At 42.6% G+C, this 19258-nt stretch overlaps 1 protein-coding gene across 7 annotated transcripts in view; it reads right to left on the bottom strand.

Moving 5' to 3' along the window:
* Positions 1-18214, bottom strand: part of LOC147009471 (uncharacterized) — a 95272-nt gene extending 77058 nt beyond the window's left edge. The window contains exons 1-4 of one of the 7 annotated variants that reach the window (XM_085861874.1): positions 17989-18214; positions 16985-17225; positions 10767-10961; positions 5408-5518 (exon numbers count right to left, since the gene is read on the bottom strand). In XM_085861874.1, coding sequence (XP_085718000.1) covers positions 5408-5518; positions 10767-10950 — 295 coding nt within the window. In that variant the 5' untranslated portion in view covers positions 10951-10961; positions 16985-17225; positions 17989-18214. Of the gene's footprint in view, positions 1-3202; positions 5372-5407; positions 5519-9045; positions 9237-9516; positions 10735-10766; positions 10962-16984; positions 17226-17331; positions 17456-17988 lie in introns of those variants that run through there. The other 6 variants (XM_085861866.1, XM_085861868.1, XM_085861873.1 and 3 more) reach the window with 6 other exon arrangements.
* Between the last annotated feature and the right edge of the window lie 1044 nt (positions 18215-19258).

Below are 19258 nucleotides of genomic sequence, written 5' to 3'. Positions count from 1 at the left end.
GGGAGAATGAGGATGGGGAGTGAGTAGGAGTAGAGGAGGGAAGGGAGAGTGAGGAGGGGGAAAGAGGAAAGAGGGAGGAGGGCTGGTGAGCAAGGAGGGGCGAGAGCGAGGAGGGGCGAGAGCGAGGAGGGGCGAGAGCGAGGAGGGGCGAGAGCGAGGAGGGGGGAGAGCGAGGAGGGGTTGAGGAAGGCTGGAGCTAGGAAGTGGGGGAGAGTGAGGAAGAGGGGGAGAGCGACACCTCAGCACACATCATTCGATCCCTGCATGTTGAAGGCGCCTAAAGGGTTGGCGTCAGGACGGGCATCCAGCCGTAAAAACATTGCCACAAGAAAGGGTACCATGAATGGAGCCCACAAAAAACTGACCCCTGCTCAGGGAAAAAGGCTTTAAAATGGTGTGATGATTTACATCAAGGTGCTTCTACCTGTCCACTGACGATGCTACACGAAACAGTCCTATCAGTACAATTAAATGAGTTAATCTACCCCCATAATCATAACAGTAGGTATGAAGATTAGGCATTCGATTATATGAGTCAGGAAAGTGAAAAAAATTGTTTGAATGCTTTTTCGTTGAGAAACCATTGCGGTATGTTCCATGTCAAGGCATTGTTGAGCAGGCCAAAAAAAAAAATGGTGAATTAACACCCCAGCGAGAGAGAGTGGGCTGACAAAGGGGCTGAACAAGGATTGGTAAAGGATAATAAAATAAGGCTGTAAATTATCTTCAAAAGGGGTGTTTAAATTTACCCAAACACCCAGGTTTCATTCATACACTCCCTTGGAGTTCCCTTCGTATGCAGGCAAAGTTTCAGGCAACTCGGTTATGGATAATGAACGAACGCAGGCACACATGCACACACATATTAACAGCTTCTATAAATGTGGGTGAAACAAATTGCTGAAATGTATAATGAGAACGAGTAATCAGATTGCATACACTTACCAAGGCTCGTTTTGTGTGGTGTATTTTGTGTTACATTGTAAAAAAAGGTTTTTGTAAAAATGGAAGAATTTACTAAATGAAAGGTCATTGATTGCAAAAGAAAGGTCTAAATATCAAAGGTCTGAAAAGGTCTAAGGGGGTCCAAGGGTGGAATTTAAGGTCTAAAGGGTCTGAATTGTCTGCACGGGTCTAAATGTTTTTAAAACATCTAAAAAGGGTCAAAGGTCAAATGGGGTTTAACGTGCCAAAAGGTATTAAATGGTGTGAAAGTCTAAAGTTTTGAAATAGGTCGAAGCGCTCTAAAATGGTCGAGAGGGAAATTAGGTAAAATGGGTGGAAGGGTTCCAAAGCGTCTCCACAATTATAAAATGTCTAAGGGGTCTGAAGGGTATAAAGGGGTCTAAATGAGTTGAAAGTTTCTCCAGGGTGTTACAAAGTCTAAGGGGTCTGAAGGTCTATAAGGTATGCTCCAATTGTACGTAATTACGAGATGTAGTCATGCTGAAACAGTACATATTCAGTAGACTTACTCACATTTCAATAGTATGTAATGACTTGACACACTCACATTCCAATAAAATTCAATTCGTAGATAGAGCACTGATATTTCTTTAGTATGTAAGACAAACACACGTTCCAATAGTACGTAATTAACAAACGTACTATACTCACATTCCAATGGTACATAATTAATGGACGTACTCACGCACCATTATTTCCGTGTACCATTATCATTATTGTTATTATTCTTATTCGCATTATCATTGTCTGCGTCGGAGTGGCGACCTGTCCAGGATTTCGCCCAATAGCCCAGGAGATTGCTTCGGCAGCACCGACGCTCCGTTCAGAGTATGGTCCGGATGGATGGATGGTTATCATTGTTACGATTATCAACATGGCCATTATTATAATTATTTTTATTATCATTTTCAATATTGCCAGTTATTATTATCATCATTTTCCAATAGCAGTTGGGGCCTCAAGGGGTCTAAAGGTCCAGGGATAACGGGGTTCAAGCGATCTGAAGCATCTAATAGTGGAGGACCCTCCCACAGGACCTGTGACCAATATTCTCGGATCATGGTTCGAAGGTTGATTTTGGGTGAATTGAGGATGCTGAACAAAATAAGCTGGGGAACACCTCACGAAAATGTGGGCCAACTCTGCCAGAGGGCCAAATATAAGAAGGCAGTTACAAATATTAGATATGGCATATCTTTGCTTGCATACGAGCTATAAATGTGTTCTTGGTGTCTAAATATAGGTTTTTGATGTCAAGGAATCCAATTCTGATGTCAAAAATAGTCATTATTGAAGAAGATATATGCTAGAATGATATTTTCTTCAATGGGAGTCTGGAAAATCGAAAATAACCATTTATTTGTTTCCGGTCATCATCAAAATGGGTTTCATGTATCAAATGACAACTTATATCTCATATGATACTTGTGAGAAGGTGAGAAAGGGAAGGTGAGAAACTGTCGCATTCTGCAATGATCGGATGTTAAGCGACAACATATCCTTCCATTCGACAGTCCACAGAAACTCGAGACGGAACTTCAGTAACCCACTAAAAGTCATGGGTGAACAGAATGACAATATCACCAAATTGGGGGCAATGGAAAACAGGGCGATGGCATCTATCATCACTCTCGCAGAGGCTAATGATGAGAAATTCAATCTTGTTGATGTGATGGACTATCGAGTTACAGACGAACGTTTGCCAATTTTCAACATCAATGGCACAATGAGGAAGACCCCAAGTCAAAACTGCTGCACAAGCTCCACATGAAAGCCATTGATTCACTTCCTAATGAGTACATTGCAATACTTGACTTGGGATTCATATGGCACCTGTCAACACCATTACTTGAACACCATGAACGGTTGGATGGAACCAGCTTCACGTGGAGAGATTATTCATCCAAGATGTTTTCTGTAATCATGATGAGGCACAAACATGCACCACAGGTTGTGCTTGTGAATGACTGGTATGACTTACCTTTTACAATCAGTGACAAGAAAGGAGCCTGCAGTTGAGTAACCTCCACCCCCCCCCCCCCCCAGGGAGATAAACATGTTTTCATCAGAGCAACACACAAATTCCTATTATCCAGAGCTTTCCAAGATCTCTTGTACAATCCCACAAATAAACAATGCTTATTAACATTCCTTCAGGATGAGTTCAGTGTGCTATGCAGGTGATATCCCAATACCAAGTATGTCCATTCTGTTGGGCAAAATTATTGGAACTTACCTGAAGGGAACAGATTTGTAAACTTGAATGTGAACATATCGAAGCAGATACTATTCTATTCTTCATCGATTCAAAGATCCGCAGATGTGGAACCCAAGCAGTAGTCATCATCGATGCAGAGGATACGGATATTCTTGTTTTAGCCGCATATGTTCCCAACACAGTTGATGGTGCTCTGGCGATCAAATGCAAGCACAACATTATAGACTGTCGAACATTATGCCCCAAAGAAATATCAGACATCATAATCCCATTACATGTTCACAGTGGATGTGATAGTCTGGTGTTGGCTTAGTGGTTAGGGGGGCGGCTTGGGATCCTAGGGTTCTGAGTTCAAGCCATATTGGCCGCTGAATTAAAATACACCAGGAGGTTGACTCAGCCCGTCATCCTTCCGAAGTCGGCAAAATGAGCACCAGCGTGCTGGTAAGGGGGACACTGCATCAGCGGCATAGCCACGTCCCAACCACTGATGCAACCAGCAGCCACAGGCTGCACTCGATAGAGAGAGTGGATGTGATATGACAGCAGCCTTCTTTGCACATGGCAAGATAACAATTTATGAGAAAGCAACCTCTTCAGTAGACGTACATGCTTTGCTAGGTTCAGTTAGACAAGCACTCCCAGTGACAAAAGCTGTAACGGATGATATGGCCATGTTCACCATACATTACAGTCCATGGACAATGATACATTCAGCAAGTATCTCGAGATGCACGAGCATCGAAATTGGCGCAAAAGAAAAAGAGAAAATCAATGCTCAGCCTCCTATCAGACAGAGATTCACATGATCGCAAGATGAAAAGAGTGAACAACCAGACATTCACGCTTCTGAACTTTGATAAGGCAGATTCACCTCCATCTCCCCTGAGCCATGGGTGGACATTAGACAAAGGTGCATGCATACCTGTGTGCTACACACAACCAGCCCTGCCAAGGTACTTGAATGAAGTCATGTGACATCAGGTGCCAACAATTGCTGAGACTCCAACCAATTCAAGAGAAAGTGACTCTGATGACGATGATGACAATGATTAGTTCCAGCACCAGGAATATCTTGTATTGTATGACCTCATGTGTGTGTTTACACTAGTAAATGACTCTTCAATCTGAAAAGTAGTGATTTGAAAAATGAAACACATTTTGATTCTGACCGGGAACAAACAAATGGTTATTTTCTATTTTCCAGACTCCCATTGAAGAAAATATCACTCTAGCATATAATATGTTCTTCAATGATAACTATTTTTGACATCAGAATTGGATTCCCATTTTATCAACCACAAATACGCGGGGTCCATGAATAGCAAATGTCAGGGTTTGACAGCACAAGTATATTGGTTGGTCACGTGTGTTACTCTGTCTGTTTGTTTATCTGTACGTCAATCACCTCAGGTCACAATTTCAAACTGAGTTTGCTCATCATGTCACTGAATTCAACCACTCATTATTTTTGAGGTCAACAACTTGGGTGGAGTCTATAAAATCCTCAATTTTCATTCAATCGAGTTAAAATTTGAAGAGGATTTGCATATCAGGTCACTGAATTCAACCACCAATTGAATTATTTTTCAGGTCAACATCGGCCAAGGGGTTGCAACTTAGGTGAAAATTCTAAAATCCTCATTTTTCATTCATTTGACTTGAAATTTGAAGAGGACTGCACAATGTCTTTCTTGGTACTTGCGAAAATCGAAGATTGTGTGTGTTGAGAAAAGGTGGCCTCACAAGGCCGAATATGGTTGAGTTGTACTTTTCCTACCATGGTTTCAAAGTTCACCACTCTCTCATGCCATCCACTTCCCCACCCACAATGTTACCTACACGCATGAACCACAACCAACCCAGCTCTATTATCAGATTACTGTTCGTTCGTTCTGCCTCTGTGTCTCTATCTCTCTTGCTTGTGTCCAACTATGGCCTCACTACCCTGTCAATTTGTTGCCTTTTTCTCTCTGCACCTTGAAACACGCACAATAAATAAATAAAAAGGGTGCAATTCAAGCTCAATCAGAATTGACGATAGTACAAATTGAGGATAAAAGGATACATCAAGGTATGTTATTGTTGGTTAAAATATTAAAAATTGATCTACCATCGTGGCTATTTCTTAGAGCAATGAAGTCAAAATGGAGGGGGTTTTTGTCAACACCAGAGTTCATCATCAAACTGTCCAAATCAAAATCTATAGACATTGACAGAAACCTTCATGGGGATGGTTCTTGAAGAAAGAAGCTTCAGAGTCATTTGGTTCTGGTAGATCCAGGTGGACATCAATGTCATGCTCAGTTTTCACTTCCACTTTCACAAATAAATCTGGAAAAAGTAACTTTTATGAAGTGCAGGCAGTCTTGTGTCACATACATATCTGGTTCCATAATTTAAAACTAGCTACATGCAATGGCCTTAAAAGTAGCTACCACTGTACAAAAAAAGTATTTACCCCCCCCCGCCCCCCGAACTAATTTCATGATTCTTTCAAATCAAACTTAATATAAAGAGTTTTCACAAACTATTCCAAAGTGATAAAGCTAAAAACTAGAGGGGGAGCACTCGGGAGAGTGCAAAACCTCCGCCGCCAAAACTGCTGGGTCACTCAAGTGAACCTTTTATCTTATTCATTAAATATGATGTCAACAGTGCTGACAGTTATAGTACTTTTCTCTAACAATTTTTTTTTTTGCGGGGGGGGGGGGGGGTTGGAAATCACTTAAAACATGTAGAAATGCAAAAAAATATATTTTTTTTAAACAATTTTTTTGGGGGGGGGTTGGAAATCACTTAAAACATGTAGAAATGCAAAAATAAAAATAAAAATTCTCTAACAATTTTGGGGGAAATTTTTTTGGGGGGGTTGGAAATCACTTAAAACATGTAGAAATGCAAAAAATCTTTTTTGAGGGGGTAACAATTTTTTTTGGGGGGGTTGGAAATCACTTAAAACATGTAAAAATGCAAAAAACATTTTTTCTCGAACAATTTTTTTTGGGGGGGTGGAAATCACTTAAAACGTAGAAATGCAAAAAAAAAAAAAAATTTCTCTATTTTTTGGGGGAGGGGGGTAACTTTTTTGGGGGGGGGTTGGAAATCACTTAAAACATGTAGAAATGCAAAAAAAAAAATTCTCTTACAATTTTTGTGGGGGGGGGGGACCAAGTCCAAAATTTAATGGCATGATCCTTGGACCATACCTAACCCCACCCCCCCGCCAAGTTTCGTCGAAATCCGTCGAGGAGTTTTTCCGTAATACTGTTCACAAACAAACAAACAAACAAACAAACAGAAAGGGGTGAAAACAGTAACCTCCATCCATCTTCAAAGATGGCGGAGGTTAAATATATTTTAAAATGCAATTACAATGTGAATAACTTAAATTAACAGAAAAATAAATCAGATGATTCTCAATTACATAAGTATTCAAACCCTTTGTCCAATTAATCCTAAATCACTCCAGGAGCAAATTATTTATTTAAAAAGTTACAAAATAGGGGTAATAGCTTTCACCTGTATGTAACAAGTGATTGAACTTAAAAATTAAGCTCGCCCACTTATCCAAGGAGTTCGAAGGTGTAACTCACTTGGTCAACTAACAAGGCAAACATGAAGATCAAAGAACTTTCCAAAGAAGTCAGACATAGGTGGTGGAGAAGCACCATTCAGGAGACGATTCGAAGAAGATTTCAGTCATTTATTATCCCTTTGAGTACAGTGAAATCCATCATTAAGAAGTGGAAGACGTATCACATCACAGACTTTACCCAGATTAGGTCGCCCATCAAAACTCGGCAGCCGGGAAATCAGAAATATTGTACGGGATTGTCACTGAAAATCCAACAATGACTGAAAGATCTGCAAGGCTCTATTGTCCGAGATGGGGGTCAGTGGTCATCAATCAACAATACCACGTTCCCTTCAAAAAATTGGCCTCCATGGACAGGTGGCAATAAAGGAGCCATTACTGAAAAAGACACATCTAAAAGCTCATATTGAGTTTGTGAAAAAGCATCTTAATTATACTGCAGGCTTGTGGAGAAATGTTTTGTGGTCAGATTAGACAAAAATTGAATGTTTTTGGTCTAAATTCAAAGCGGTATGTCTGGTGTAAGCCCAACACTGCACATCACCCAGTCAACACCATCCGTACTGTGAAGCATGGTGGTGGCAGCATTGTGTTATGGGGCTGCTTTTTATCAATGGGGGACTGGCAAGCTTGTCAGGATAGTAATAGAGGGTGCAAAGTGCAGGAGTATCCTTGAGGAAAACATGCTCGAGTCAGCCATGAATCTGAAACTGGGTAGGAGATTCACATTTCAGCAGGACGATGCTCCAAATCAGTAATGAATAAAGCAGTTATGAAAGTTATAATAATAAAAATAATAATTATAATCTACAGTTATGAATAAGAAAAGTTCATTTGGAAAAATTGCTTCTACAGAATTCATCATTCATTTAAATGTGGCATTTTTGGTCAGGGGTGAATACTTTTGCAGGCCACTGTAAATATTGCATTATTTAATATCACTGACATGAGGTCTTCGCTGAAGAGGGAATATTTTCAGGTGTTTGTTTGTCTGTGCGCCATTCTTTCATGGCCGACCCGTAGCACCAAGAGACTCCAAATTTGGATTTGCAGTAAACCCTCAAATATTGTGGGGTCGAATATCACGGGTTTCGACCAATCACGGGCAACTCATTGTGTTCCAATTTAGTTATCGCGTTATTCAATTTCGGGAAAAATGCGGTTTTTGAGCAAAGATGAGCCATTGTTTGTGTCCGAGTGCATGATTTCCTCTCATTATGAGCCTTGTCTCGTTTCTTGTGCACCATTAATTGGAGTAATCAGACCAGAATACGGGAAGAACGCTAAATTTAACAATTAATCATCATCGAACAGGAAATGACATACGGAGATCCTGTCAGGCTAGATCTACAATATCTAGTCGACACCCAACAGTTAATAATGGTGCCCAAACGTAAAACAAAGGACATTTTTTTTGTGCCAAAAGGCTGAAAAAGGTTATGACATCTTCCTCTATATTTCCCCCCCAAGATCAGGAACCGAAGCCCTCTTTTCACATTAGCCCTTGGAACCTAACCCAGATGATATTTGAGGGTTTACTCTACCTACTTCAGAATCTGGGAAAGGTTTTAAGCTACCACAGATTGGCCTTCAAGTCTGATTTGCCTTAAGGCCGATATAAATTGTATATTGGGATGTGGTGCCAGGCAGTGCTTCCGCCGGCCCACATGCAAAAGATAACCACCATGACGCCAATAACTCCAAGCTTTTCAATGTCCAACACGTCCTGAAACCATCACCGGGAAAAGTTCACCGAGTCAGGCAGCCCCTGCTCGGAGCTAAATAAATATTGTATTAAAAATCATTGATTTGAGGTCTTCCTTGAAAATAAAAAAATTAAAACATTTCCCCACAGGAGTAGCGTGGCATCAAAGCATTACGAAATCAAATCATGACATGACAAACTGCCTCAATGCTACGAGATGCTTCCTACCTCGTACAACTCCAATATGAATTTCACTACCAACCAAAATCCTGACCAACAAAATAGAGAAAGTTTTCTCCCCAACCTGCATTTACTGTCAAATTCCATAAACTTCCGATCTCCGATCCAACATGTGACTAGTTGTTTTTTTTTTGGTCTCGAAAGTCAACCCACATGGAAAACTAAATGACAGTGTGTGGCACGTTAAACAGATCGACAAATGTAGAGAATGAAATGAATCGGCCAAAAACTCTGCTTATGGCCTCCAAGCCCAACTCCACACATGCACAACTGACTTCCTTTACTCTGACTTCCAAAATGTGGCACGCAACGGAATACCTTCATCTCCTCTCCCTGTCAAGGCTGGAGTGCCCAGGCAGTATTATGGGCTCGGTCCTTTTCCTGATCTTCATAAATGATCTCTCTGACTGGAAAATTCCCTTCATCTATTTGCTGATGGATCCACCCTCGGCCGTGACATCCCTCATCCTTCAGACAGGAAGGCTGTAGCCTCTTCCCTCTCTTCAGACCTTGAAGTTAAAAAAAAAAAATCACAACTTGGCCAAACACTTAGAATATGTCTTTAAATCAAGCGACACCTCACACTCTCACTCTCTCTCCGAAAGGACTGTCCGGCAAACCCTCCAATATAGTTTCTTAACAATCCGCTTGAGGAGGTTCAGTAATTCAAACTCATGAGTCACACAATCAGCCATGAAATTTCTTGGGCAATCAACATTTCAAAGTTGGACTCCAAAACCACCCACAGACTGGGCCTCCTCTGTCGTGCAAAATCCTTCCTTGACACACCTGAACTTCTATCCACCTACAAGGCTTTCAACCTGCAGCTTGATGGAGTGCTGCCTTCCCCTCTGGGCTGTCTCCCTTGCCTCACATGTTTCTCCGTTTGACGCCGTGGAAATCAAGGCCTTCAAGATTATTGGAATCTCCCGTGATGAAGTTGAGTCTTATAGGCTAATCAGTACCATCGCAGACAGGTCGATGGTCTTCTACCACATACTTTCTGGTATTGTACCCTCTGCTCTTTCCATGCTTTGTCCCCTTTAGGTTTCTGCAAGGCACACACGATCCACCATCAACACCATTCTGGTGAAGCACCCAAATACACAATCACTGCTCAACCCCCCACTCATTCGTTTCTCATCCTTCCCTCCAAGTCTTCAAGACAGTTGTTCACCACCATCTCAGATCCAAAACCATGATATTTTCCACCCCAAATGACCCCATTTCAAGGCACTTCCTTTTTACAAGTAATTGTGATTTTTAACTTATCTGGAAATTAAATACCAGATAAGGTATTGTCATCACGCAACCGTCCATCCGTCCTCCTCCTATTTCAACTTCTCCGGCCAAATTGATGGGCCGATCCAGCTGAAATCTGGCAGCAACATTCCTCTCCTGACTGGTAACAGGAATTGCAAAGCTCGTTCTAGTCACATGACTTTAAGTAGATCAAAAATGGCCAACAGTAAATTTCTTCAAAAATCTTCTCCAGACCCACCAGTCAGAACGCTACCAAATTTGGGTTACATTTGGACAGGGTCGTGATGTTAAATTGTGGAGGTCATGCTGATCACATGACCGGAAGTGTGTCAAAATGGTGGACTTAGTAAATGTTTGGGAAAAAAAAAAATCGCATAAATCCCTTCAAAAACCTTCCTCTACAGACCCCCCAGTCAGAATGCGACTAAATTTAGGTTACATTAGGCCAGGGCCCAGATAAGCTACAGATCCAGTGGTCCTAAATTTTTTTCCCCCTCTTCCTCAATTATTTTCTTTGGTAGTTGTTGGTCGATTTCTTTCTTTTGAGTTCATCACCACTTTCCCATTCCTCGTATTCCTGTGTTTCATTCAACTTGTGTGCATCTTGTTCACCCCCATGAGTCCTCCTCTTCATCTCACTCGCACTTCTACTCTGCGGTTGGTATTTCCCCCTTTATTCCCTTCCATGAACCTTTCTCATATATACAAAAAACAATAAAACTCAGTGCTAAACAAACAGAGATCCCATCGGAAGTGATGTAGATCACACAGCTCACCATTCAGCTGGTCACTTTGCTCCTCTTCCAGACGATAAAGGTTCTCATCCTCCATTTTCGTCTGCAGAATCTCAGAAGATCCTTCCAGCTCTTCAACCTTCATGCCACACTCAAGCACAGTCAGCTGTTCCGATGCTGACTGCACATGACAGGAATCCTTCCAACAGCCAACTTGAGCGTACATGGTGGGTGAACCTTTAAAGAGGCAGTAAACACACCACTCTTCCTGATGTTTGCTCAAACATGAGTACCTTGATCAGACACAGTTCCTACATGTGAAGTACCTCTACACATGAGACCTTATACTCTGGCCAAATCAGTCATCACACCGATACGCACCCTGCGACACCCCCAAATTAAATTGTACACGTTGCACGTTCTTCAGACAATTATGTAATTGTATTCCATGTTGATTTCATTTTGATTTGGCCACATATAAAACAATCAAAAGGGTAGATATTGACATCAAATCTAAGTGTGGACAGCAATTTTAAGATGAAGACATTCAATGGTGAGAAGGCCTTAAACACAAGCACAGGGGATGTGTATGAAGGAGCATTTGTGCTCAGATGTAATCCATGCAGCACATATTGCCAATACGTTGACAGTTTCCCCACATAATTAACTTTCAGGTAATAAATAAGAAACCCACTTAAGAAAAAAAAAAAAAAAAAAAATCGGATGGCACCAAAACATTTCCATGGGAATTCAGTTGAAGTTTAACAAACTGGTAGGTAGTACTGGGACACCTGTATTAATGATTTAAAGGAAGACCATTTGTTTGTATTAGATAGTTTGAACACTGCGGGAAAGTGAATTTTCTTCGTTAATTCAATGAGTATATTTGCATCGGAAAGAGCAAGAAGAATCGCCAAATTCCAAAATTCAAAATGAAGTGTTCAGCAACAGACAAATGGGCAGGATTGTTGGATTCTAACATTTGCCTGAACATTCAAATACCCCTCAGATCCCAAAACCTTATTGATATACCTGTATACCCAGAAACCCTCTTATCCATTCTTGAAACAATACAAAACAACCCTCAGACACCTACGCATTATGGCCTATTGGGCGTCCAAGTATGTTTTCGTCTGTGCACGTCACTGCTATAAATTACAAACAACAATGGCCCTTGTGATTTGTGAGGTACTCCATTCCTAATAACTTCCCAGTCTGATATCCTCCCACAAACAACATTCCTTTTCTTCCTTCCCCTAAGGCAGTTGTTGCTCCATTTAGCTACAATAATGAAGACTTTGCCAGATCCAACCACAATGAACAGCCCCACGTTTAGCAATTTGTGAAATGCCTTATGGAAGTCTCAGTATGCTACACCCACTGCTCAAGCCTGGTGTTGGCTAAGTGGTAAAGGGTCCTGAGTTTGAGCCCTGTTTTCCTGTTGAATTAACACCAGGTGGGGTTAACTCAGGCTGTCATCCTTCTGAGGTCGGCGAAATGATTACCAGTGTCCTGTTAGTAGGGGCACAGCATCAGCGGCACAGCTGTGCCCTCAACCAATGATGCTACCTGCGCAGCCATGTGCGGCTTACATTTCGCAATTACCTCAAGGAATTCCGACAAATTTTAAAACACGATTTCCCTTTCGCAAATCCATGCCGGCTATCTTGATTAATTTACCAAATGAACTTCAAAAATGGCTCCTCATCTGCTCCAATACCTTCCCCATGGTGCGGAAAGGTCAACGGTTCTCCAATGAGAAAGGTCAATGGTTCTCCTTGAGCCCCTATCCGAGGATAGCTTATACAAGAAACATTTACGCAGGAGACAACTTGGCCCATCATGCATCTGGTCAACCCGACATTGATTAAATTTAATGACATCATCGAGACTTCCGGTTTCAGGTGCTTGAGCTTCGGTGATGTTCTTCACGGTCTCTGCCGACTGTCTCAAAGACAAATTTTCCTGGTCTTTTTTTTTGTCGCGTTTTTACTGTTAATTTTGTTATCTCCCGTGTTTACTGTGTTTTTCTCGTTAGGTTTTGTTTTAAAACTTGTGCCAATCTGTGAGTATTCGTCAGACTTTTCACGTCGGGTTCCTTGAGGCCTACCCTTCGTAGACCCCGCGTTTAAAAACAGCAACTGTTGCAGCGTTTCCTTTCTCTATTCCCTTAACTCCCCATTATTCCATCAGTCCCCCAACGTCTTTAAACGTATCTCTGACTTAAAAAAAACAAACATTTAAATCCCATTTTGCAATGCATGTTCGGATTCCATCAATCGTTCTTTTGGTCTAACGTCAGTGCCAATTCAATTCACCCCACCTCCTGAAAAATACCTCCTCCTTACTACTCCCATCTTGCCCCTCATCCTACCTCCTCTCTCAGCACATCTCCACTGTCCTCTGCTTTACTAACAGCTCCTCCTCTGGTATCCCAAACATCTGTGGGCAAAATTACAACCAAACAGAAATCTCACTCTTTCAATCAGTACACTCCTCAACATCTCAAACATGCTCTTTCTTTCCTATCATCACACCTCATGCCTTGTGTTGGCTAAATTGTTAGATTGGTGGGCTTGGGCTCTTAGGGTCCTGAGTTCAAATGCTGCTCAGCCATTGAATTAATACTACGTGGGGTTGACTCAGCCTGTCATCCTTCCGAGGTCAGCAAAATGAGTTCCAGCTTTTGCTGGGATGATTGAGCCATTCGAGTATCCTGTGTCGGAGTGGCGACCAATCCAGGATTGTGCCCAATAGCCCAGGAGACTGCTTGGGCAGCAACAACGCTCTGCACAGAGTATGGTCCCAATGGATTTGGATCACACCTCCCCCTCTTCTTCCCACCCCCTCAAATCTTGTTCCCCCACAGCCCGCTCCCATCTTCACCATACCACTACTCAGTCTCACCCTTCTCCTCTCCCTTTTTCCTCCTCCCCCATGACTGTGCCTGCTCTCATCTTCTCCCCTCCCTTTCAAAGCTTCCCTCTCACCCCTCCCACTCAAAGCAGCCACCTCCTCCCTCCTCAAAACAAACTTAATTCTCTTCCATCTACAAGCCTCCCCCTCAACTTTCTCAAAAGCTCCCCCCACATCTTTCTCCCTAAAATTTTCCCCCTCACTCCCCCTTCTCAAAGTTGCCCCCCCCTCACTTCCACAAAGCTGTCTCCTTCCCCCCTCCTCTCTCTTCTAACTCATTCTTTCACTTCCTTCAATCTTCTACCTCCCTCTGCCCCCTCTCTTATTACTCACCACTGTGCCTCATTCCATCACCACCTGGCCTCTTGTCCTACTCCTCATCTGATCCTCTCCCCTAACTCTTCTGCAATCTCCTACACACTGTCAACAGCTTTCCCTACGTACACCTCTCCTCCCTCGTCTTACCATTCCCCTTCCACTCCCCACTCCTGCACCCAAAACCTCTTCCCCTCCCTCTTCCTTAATGATGTGGACCTCAAACATCCAGGGCCTGTTGCTCTAACCTGACAGATCTTTCCATACAGGTTGCCACTGACAAACCAGACAATCTGCTTTAGAGAAAGTTTCCTCCTTCCTGAGTATCTCTCTCTGGTTACTCCATTCTCTGGTATAATACACCTGAGCCTTGTCCTGGTGGCAGAGTTGCTCTTTATCAAAATCTCCATTTCTCACTCTCCATCACACCTCCAGGAATACCTCTGGCTAAAGCATCCCCTACACTCCCACCTCTTTTTTTATGTGTGTGTTGTACCATCCACCAAATAGTAATGTGAGGTGTGTGTCCATGTGAGGCATATTTTTGTGTCTATTAATTACATAGCCTATTCATGAATTACATACTATTTGAATGTACTTTTTGACCCTTCAGCTTGCCGAGACCCCTTCGACCTTTAAAGAAGCTTTAAGACCCCCCCCAAGACCCTTGAGAACCCTAAAGACCCTGAAGACCCCTAAAGACACAAAAGATGGGCCAGGCATCTGCCTGGGGGATGGCCAGACGGAAGCCCCTGGAGTATCGACGGAAAGTAGATGCAGTGACACACTGCTCCGGCGCATGCTCCCACACCTAACCTAACCCCAAAAAAAAACCCAGAGGAGTCAAAAGACCCAAAAGACCAAGATGACCCAAAATTCCCCGAGTACCCAGAACACCCAAAAGACCCTGAGGACCAAAAAGACCCATACAACCTAAAAATTCCCGAGGACCCAAAAGACTCAGATGACCCTAAAGACCCACAAGTCCACGAGCACCCAAGAGTCCCAAAAGACCCAGATGATCCAAAAGTCCCCAAACACCCAAAGGACCATCCATTGGGACCATACTCTGTGCAGAGCCTTGGTGCTGCCTAAGCAGTCTCCTTGGCTACTGGACACAATCCTGGATGGGTCACCACTCTGACGCAGGACACCAGCAAGCTGGCACTCATTTTGCTGACCTCAGAAGGATGACAGGTTGAGACAACCCCACCTGGTATTAATTCAACAGCTAAGCGGAATTTGAATTCAGGACCCAATGATTCCAAGCCCACCACTCGAGCCATTAAGCCAACACCAGGCATATAAAATGACCCCGAGGAACCAAAATGCCCGACAGACCCTTTAAGACTACAATAAATGGATGAGTGTGTGTGTGTGTGTGTGTGTGTGTGTGTGTGTGTGTGTGTGTGTGTGTGTGTGTGTGTGTGTAATGTTTTTTGTGGAGTTCTACTGGAGCGTTCTGATGTGGAATGTGAAGCAACAAAATGATCGTCACGACCTCCCGAGTTGATTTGGCTAATTAACTACAAAAAAATCCATTAGAATTCCCATGTTTTAAACGCACGCCATGTCAAGGACTATAAAGCAGCTTAATACATCCTTCCACCCTGGCATGGCATTCTATTTACAAAATAAATAAGAAAAATCAATGCTAACATTGTAACAAAGCATATATATTGATTAATACCAATCATACTAACAATAATAATAATGGTAGTATCATATGGCAATAATAATAGCGAACATATATAATCCCCACGCTGGCCCAAGCACTTCTGGGCTTCGTGAGAGGCAAGCTAATGCTCAAGCAGTACAACAGGCAGGTGTGCAACAAGACTGTGAAGGCAAACTAAAATTTGGTCCATCGGACCAACGGGCCCACTTGTGATTAAAAAAAAAAATGTGGAGAGAATGCCTCATGTCAATACAAATCGATGATCCAAAATACACACAAGAGCCGACAGCTCAACAGAAGGTGAAAATTATTTTAAAATCACAAAAAATTAACTTTCTTTTCGTTAGACGACAAGCAGAAAAAGGAATACAAGTGATACAGCCAACTTCCAAACCACAGTGGCCAGGGTGGGGGCTGTGGAAGAAATAATTATATTAATGTACTCTAAATTGTAATTGTGCTGGTGTTTTATAAATATAATTTTTATGCTAAAGTCGAATTGGCTGTCAGTGTTGCTTCCCTTTAGCCAAGAGTCTTTTGCCCTAAATGTTGATCGTCTTGCTCTGGAACAAAGTGACCTTTCTGAAAACACCAAGGTTGTTATGATTACAAAGTTGCTTTTCACCGAGAAGACATGTATTGCATTTTGGAGTTCTTTGTTTAAGGCTTAACAGCCCCCACCACTCTCCCATGAAAAAGCATATAAATACCAGAAATTGTAATCTTGTTTTAGTGCAAGCACGTGTGATGTATAGCATCTCAGTGGCTTGTGGTCCTTGGTACTGACCAAATACCAAGTAATAATAAAACTTTCTGGTGTAACGTACTTTAACGTTGAGGAAAGTGAATTAATCGGGCCGGTTAAACAGTTAACTAAAAAGTAAGAATAAATAAAATAGAACCAAATAAAGTTCCACTACAAATGAAGGCTCTCAAGTTCATTGTGAGAGAGACTTGAGAATAAACTGGTGGATGTCGACATCTGAGTTTTTGAACTGACAAGCAGAGAATAAAATTAAACCTGAAGGGGAGCGCTCTCGTTGTGGTTGTCATTTTGCTCTGCGTGTCTTTCGCTTTTGTAACGAGATTTACACCGAGTTGGCTAAACGTTAAACCCTCACAACTTAAATAAGATTCCACAACAACTGAAGAATTCTCCAACGATCATCTGGAGGTTGGAGGAGAAATTCCTCATCAGGGCAAACAAAGTGGCTTCAACCTTCCCCTTGGGAAGTTCGGTTGAGATTGGATAATTCATTTAAGAGTTGGCCTCCAAAGCCGGCCACCGCTAACTGGCATCCTCCATCGTACAAAGTCCTTCCTTTGCACACCTGAACTTCTATCTACTTACAATGCCTTCATCCACAGCTTGATGGAGTATTGCTCTCTGCTCTGAGCTGGCTCCCCTGCCTCACATCTTGCTCAGCTTGATGCCGCGGAAACCAAGGCCTTCAAGACTATTGGAATGTCCCACAACGGAGCCGACTCCATCACTTCGCCATCGCACGCAGGTCGGTCGTCTCTTGTTCGTCTACCTCCTCCTTTCCGGTCTTGCACCTTCTGCTCTTTTCGTCCTTCGTCTCCACAGGTTTCTGCAAGGCACACACGGTCCACCATCAACCCCCTTCTTATGTAACTACCTAAATAGAGGATCACTGCTCACCTCCACTCATTCATTCCTCTTTTTTCCCCCCCCACCTGTGGAAGCAACTTCTGTATTCTCAATCTCTTCAATCTCATTCTTCCCTCAAGGTCTTCAAGACAGCTATTCACCACCATCTCAAGTCATCCCCTCCATCTAAAACCATGATCTTTACTATCCTCGTTAACCCCCATCCCCCCACCCCAATCCCTCCTTCCAGATGTCCAGTTGTCCCTCCTGAGGGGTTCTTTCTGTATCAATGTTGTTGTCCCCATTCCTCCGCACACCCATTGTTTGTCCACCTGCCTCAGTCTTGGCCTTCAACTCTGTTGTTGGCGTTTCCCTCCCTCTCTCAACCGTTCCTTTTGTTTCCCGATCTGTTCAGTGCACTAATACTCTTCCATGAGCCTCGACTATGTGCAGAAAAAAAGACACTGAATCCATCGGCCACAGACACCAAATCGCGTATTTTTAGGATGACGACAGGACCCCCCCCCCCCACTGGTCCACCATTGTTACATGAGGTCGACAAATGACGTCACTGGTCACGTGGTGATCCTAAAAACATGCACATCGCAGGCCAAGTCGCGGGGTTACCCTTGGTGATCGCTGATATCTAGTGAAGAAACTGGTTATAATCTGTACCACTAATTTAGTGTTACTCACGAAGATGTTCAACAAACAGAAATCTCCACAGCATTTCCTCCACTCACAACTCGCTTTGGAGAATGTTTCTTTCGCTGTTCGTGTCCCGGGGCCTCGGATCCACGCTCGAGCCACGCAGAACTTCTTCTTCTTCTTCTCATACATATGATATATTACATCTTTCAAAATCCCTCTCGATCTTTATCTCATCCCCACCAACGTTTATTACCGGAAGCATTTCTACCAGATGAGAAATCTTACTAAAAATCATTTTACACAAAAAAAAATATCAAACGAGGAAAACGAAGGTTCGACAAGTCAAGCTGGAAGATACACCCACGCTGGGATTTTGATAGTTCATTTGCTTCGAGTGGACCTCCCAAGATCGCGCTCGGTGGCCACAAATTCGTACTGCTCGTAATCTTTTCAATCTTATAATATACCCTTCAACATTTGAACGCCACAGAAAGGTTGATGATGATGATGATGATGATGATGATGATGATGATGATGATGATGATGATGATGGTTGAGTGCCCGCTTGTGATTGCCTGTATCTTGGCTGCCCCTCATTTTTGGTGTTGAAGCGTCCTCCCTTCCTCTGTTTCTCCTGTTATTTTCCTTCTGCGAAATCCTGATCTGTTCTGTGTTCCAGCTCCTCCATGAGCCTCGACACTGGACACAAAAAAGACCATTTGTGATGCACTAGGAGCATACTTCAAGTAAATGTCAGTGCAACGCAGGTAGAGAAGGAAGAACGACAGGAAGAACAGAAACGGAGGGAGAGAAAGATTTATCCACAAGTTGTCTTGAATCAGGTTGGTTATCTCGAATTGGTAATTCATTAAATCAATATAAACGAACAAAATATAAACATAAGAACACACAGGGACCAATCGACAAAACAGTACAGGTACCAATTGATAAAACAGCGCAGGTACCAATCGACAAAACAGCGCAGGTACCAATAAATTAAACAGCACAGGTACCAATCGACAAAACAGCGCAGGAACCAATAAATGAAACAGCACAGGTACCCATCGACAAAGCGCAGGTATCAAATTGATAAAACAGCTCAGGTACCAATCGATGAAACAGCACTGGTATCAATTGACGAAACAACGCAGGTACCAATAAATGAAACAGCACAGGTACCATCGACAAAGCGCAGGTATAAAATTGATAAAACAGCTCAGGTACCACTCGACAAAACAGCTCAGGTACCACTCGACGAAACAGTACTGGTATCAATCGACGAAACAGCACTGGTATCAATTGACGAAACAACGCAGGTACCAATAAATGAAACAGCACAGGTACCATCGACAAAGCGCAGGT

Source organism: Eptatretus burgeri, chromosome 17 (genome assembly GCF_056783735.1).
Source record: "Eptatretus burgeri isolate ZD-2024b chromosome 17, Ebu_testis_v1, whole genome shotgun sequence".
In the NCBI taxonomy this organism is placed as follows: Eukaryota; Metazoa; Chordata; class Myxini; order Myxiniformes; family Myxinidae; genus Eptatretus; species Eptatretus burgeri.
Note: the sequence above shows the minus strand (reverse complement) of the source record. Positions and strands in the feature narration are given on the sequence as shown.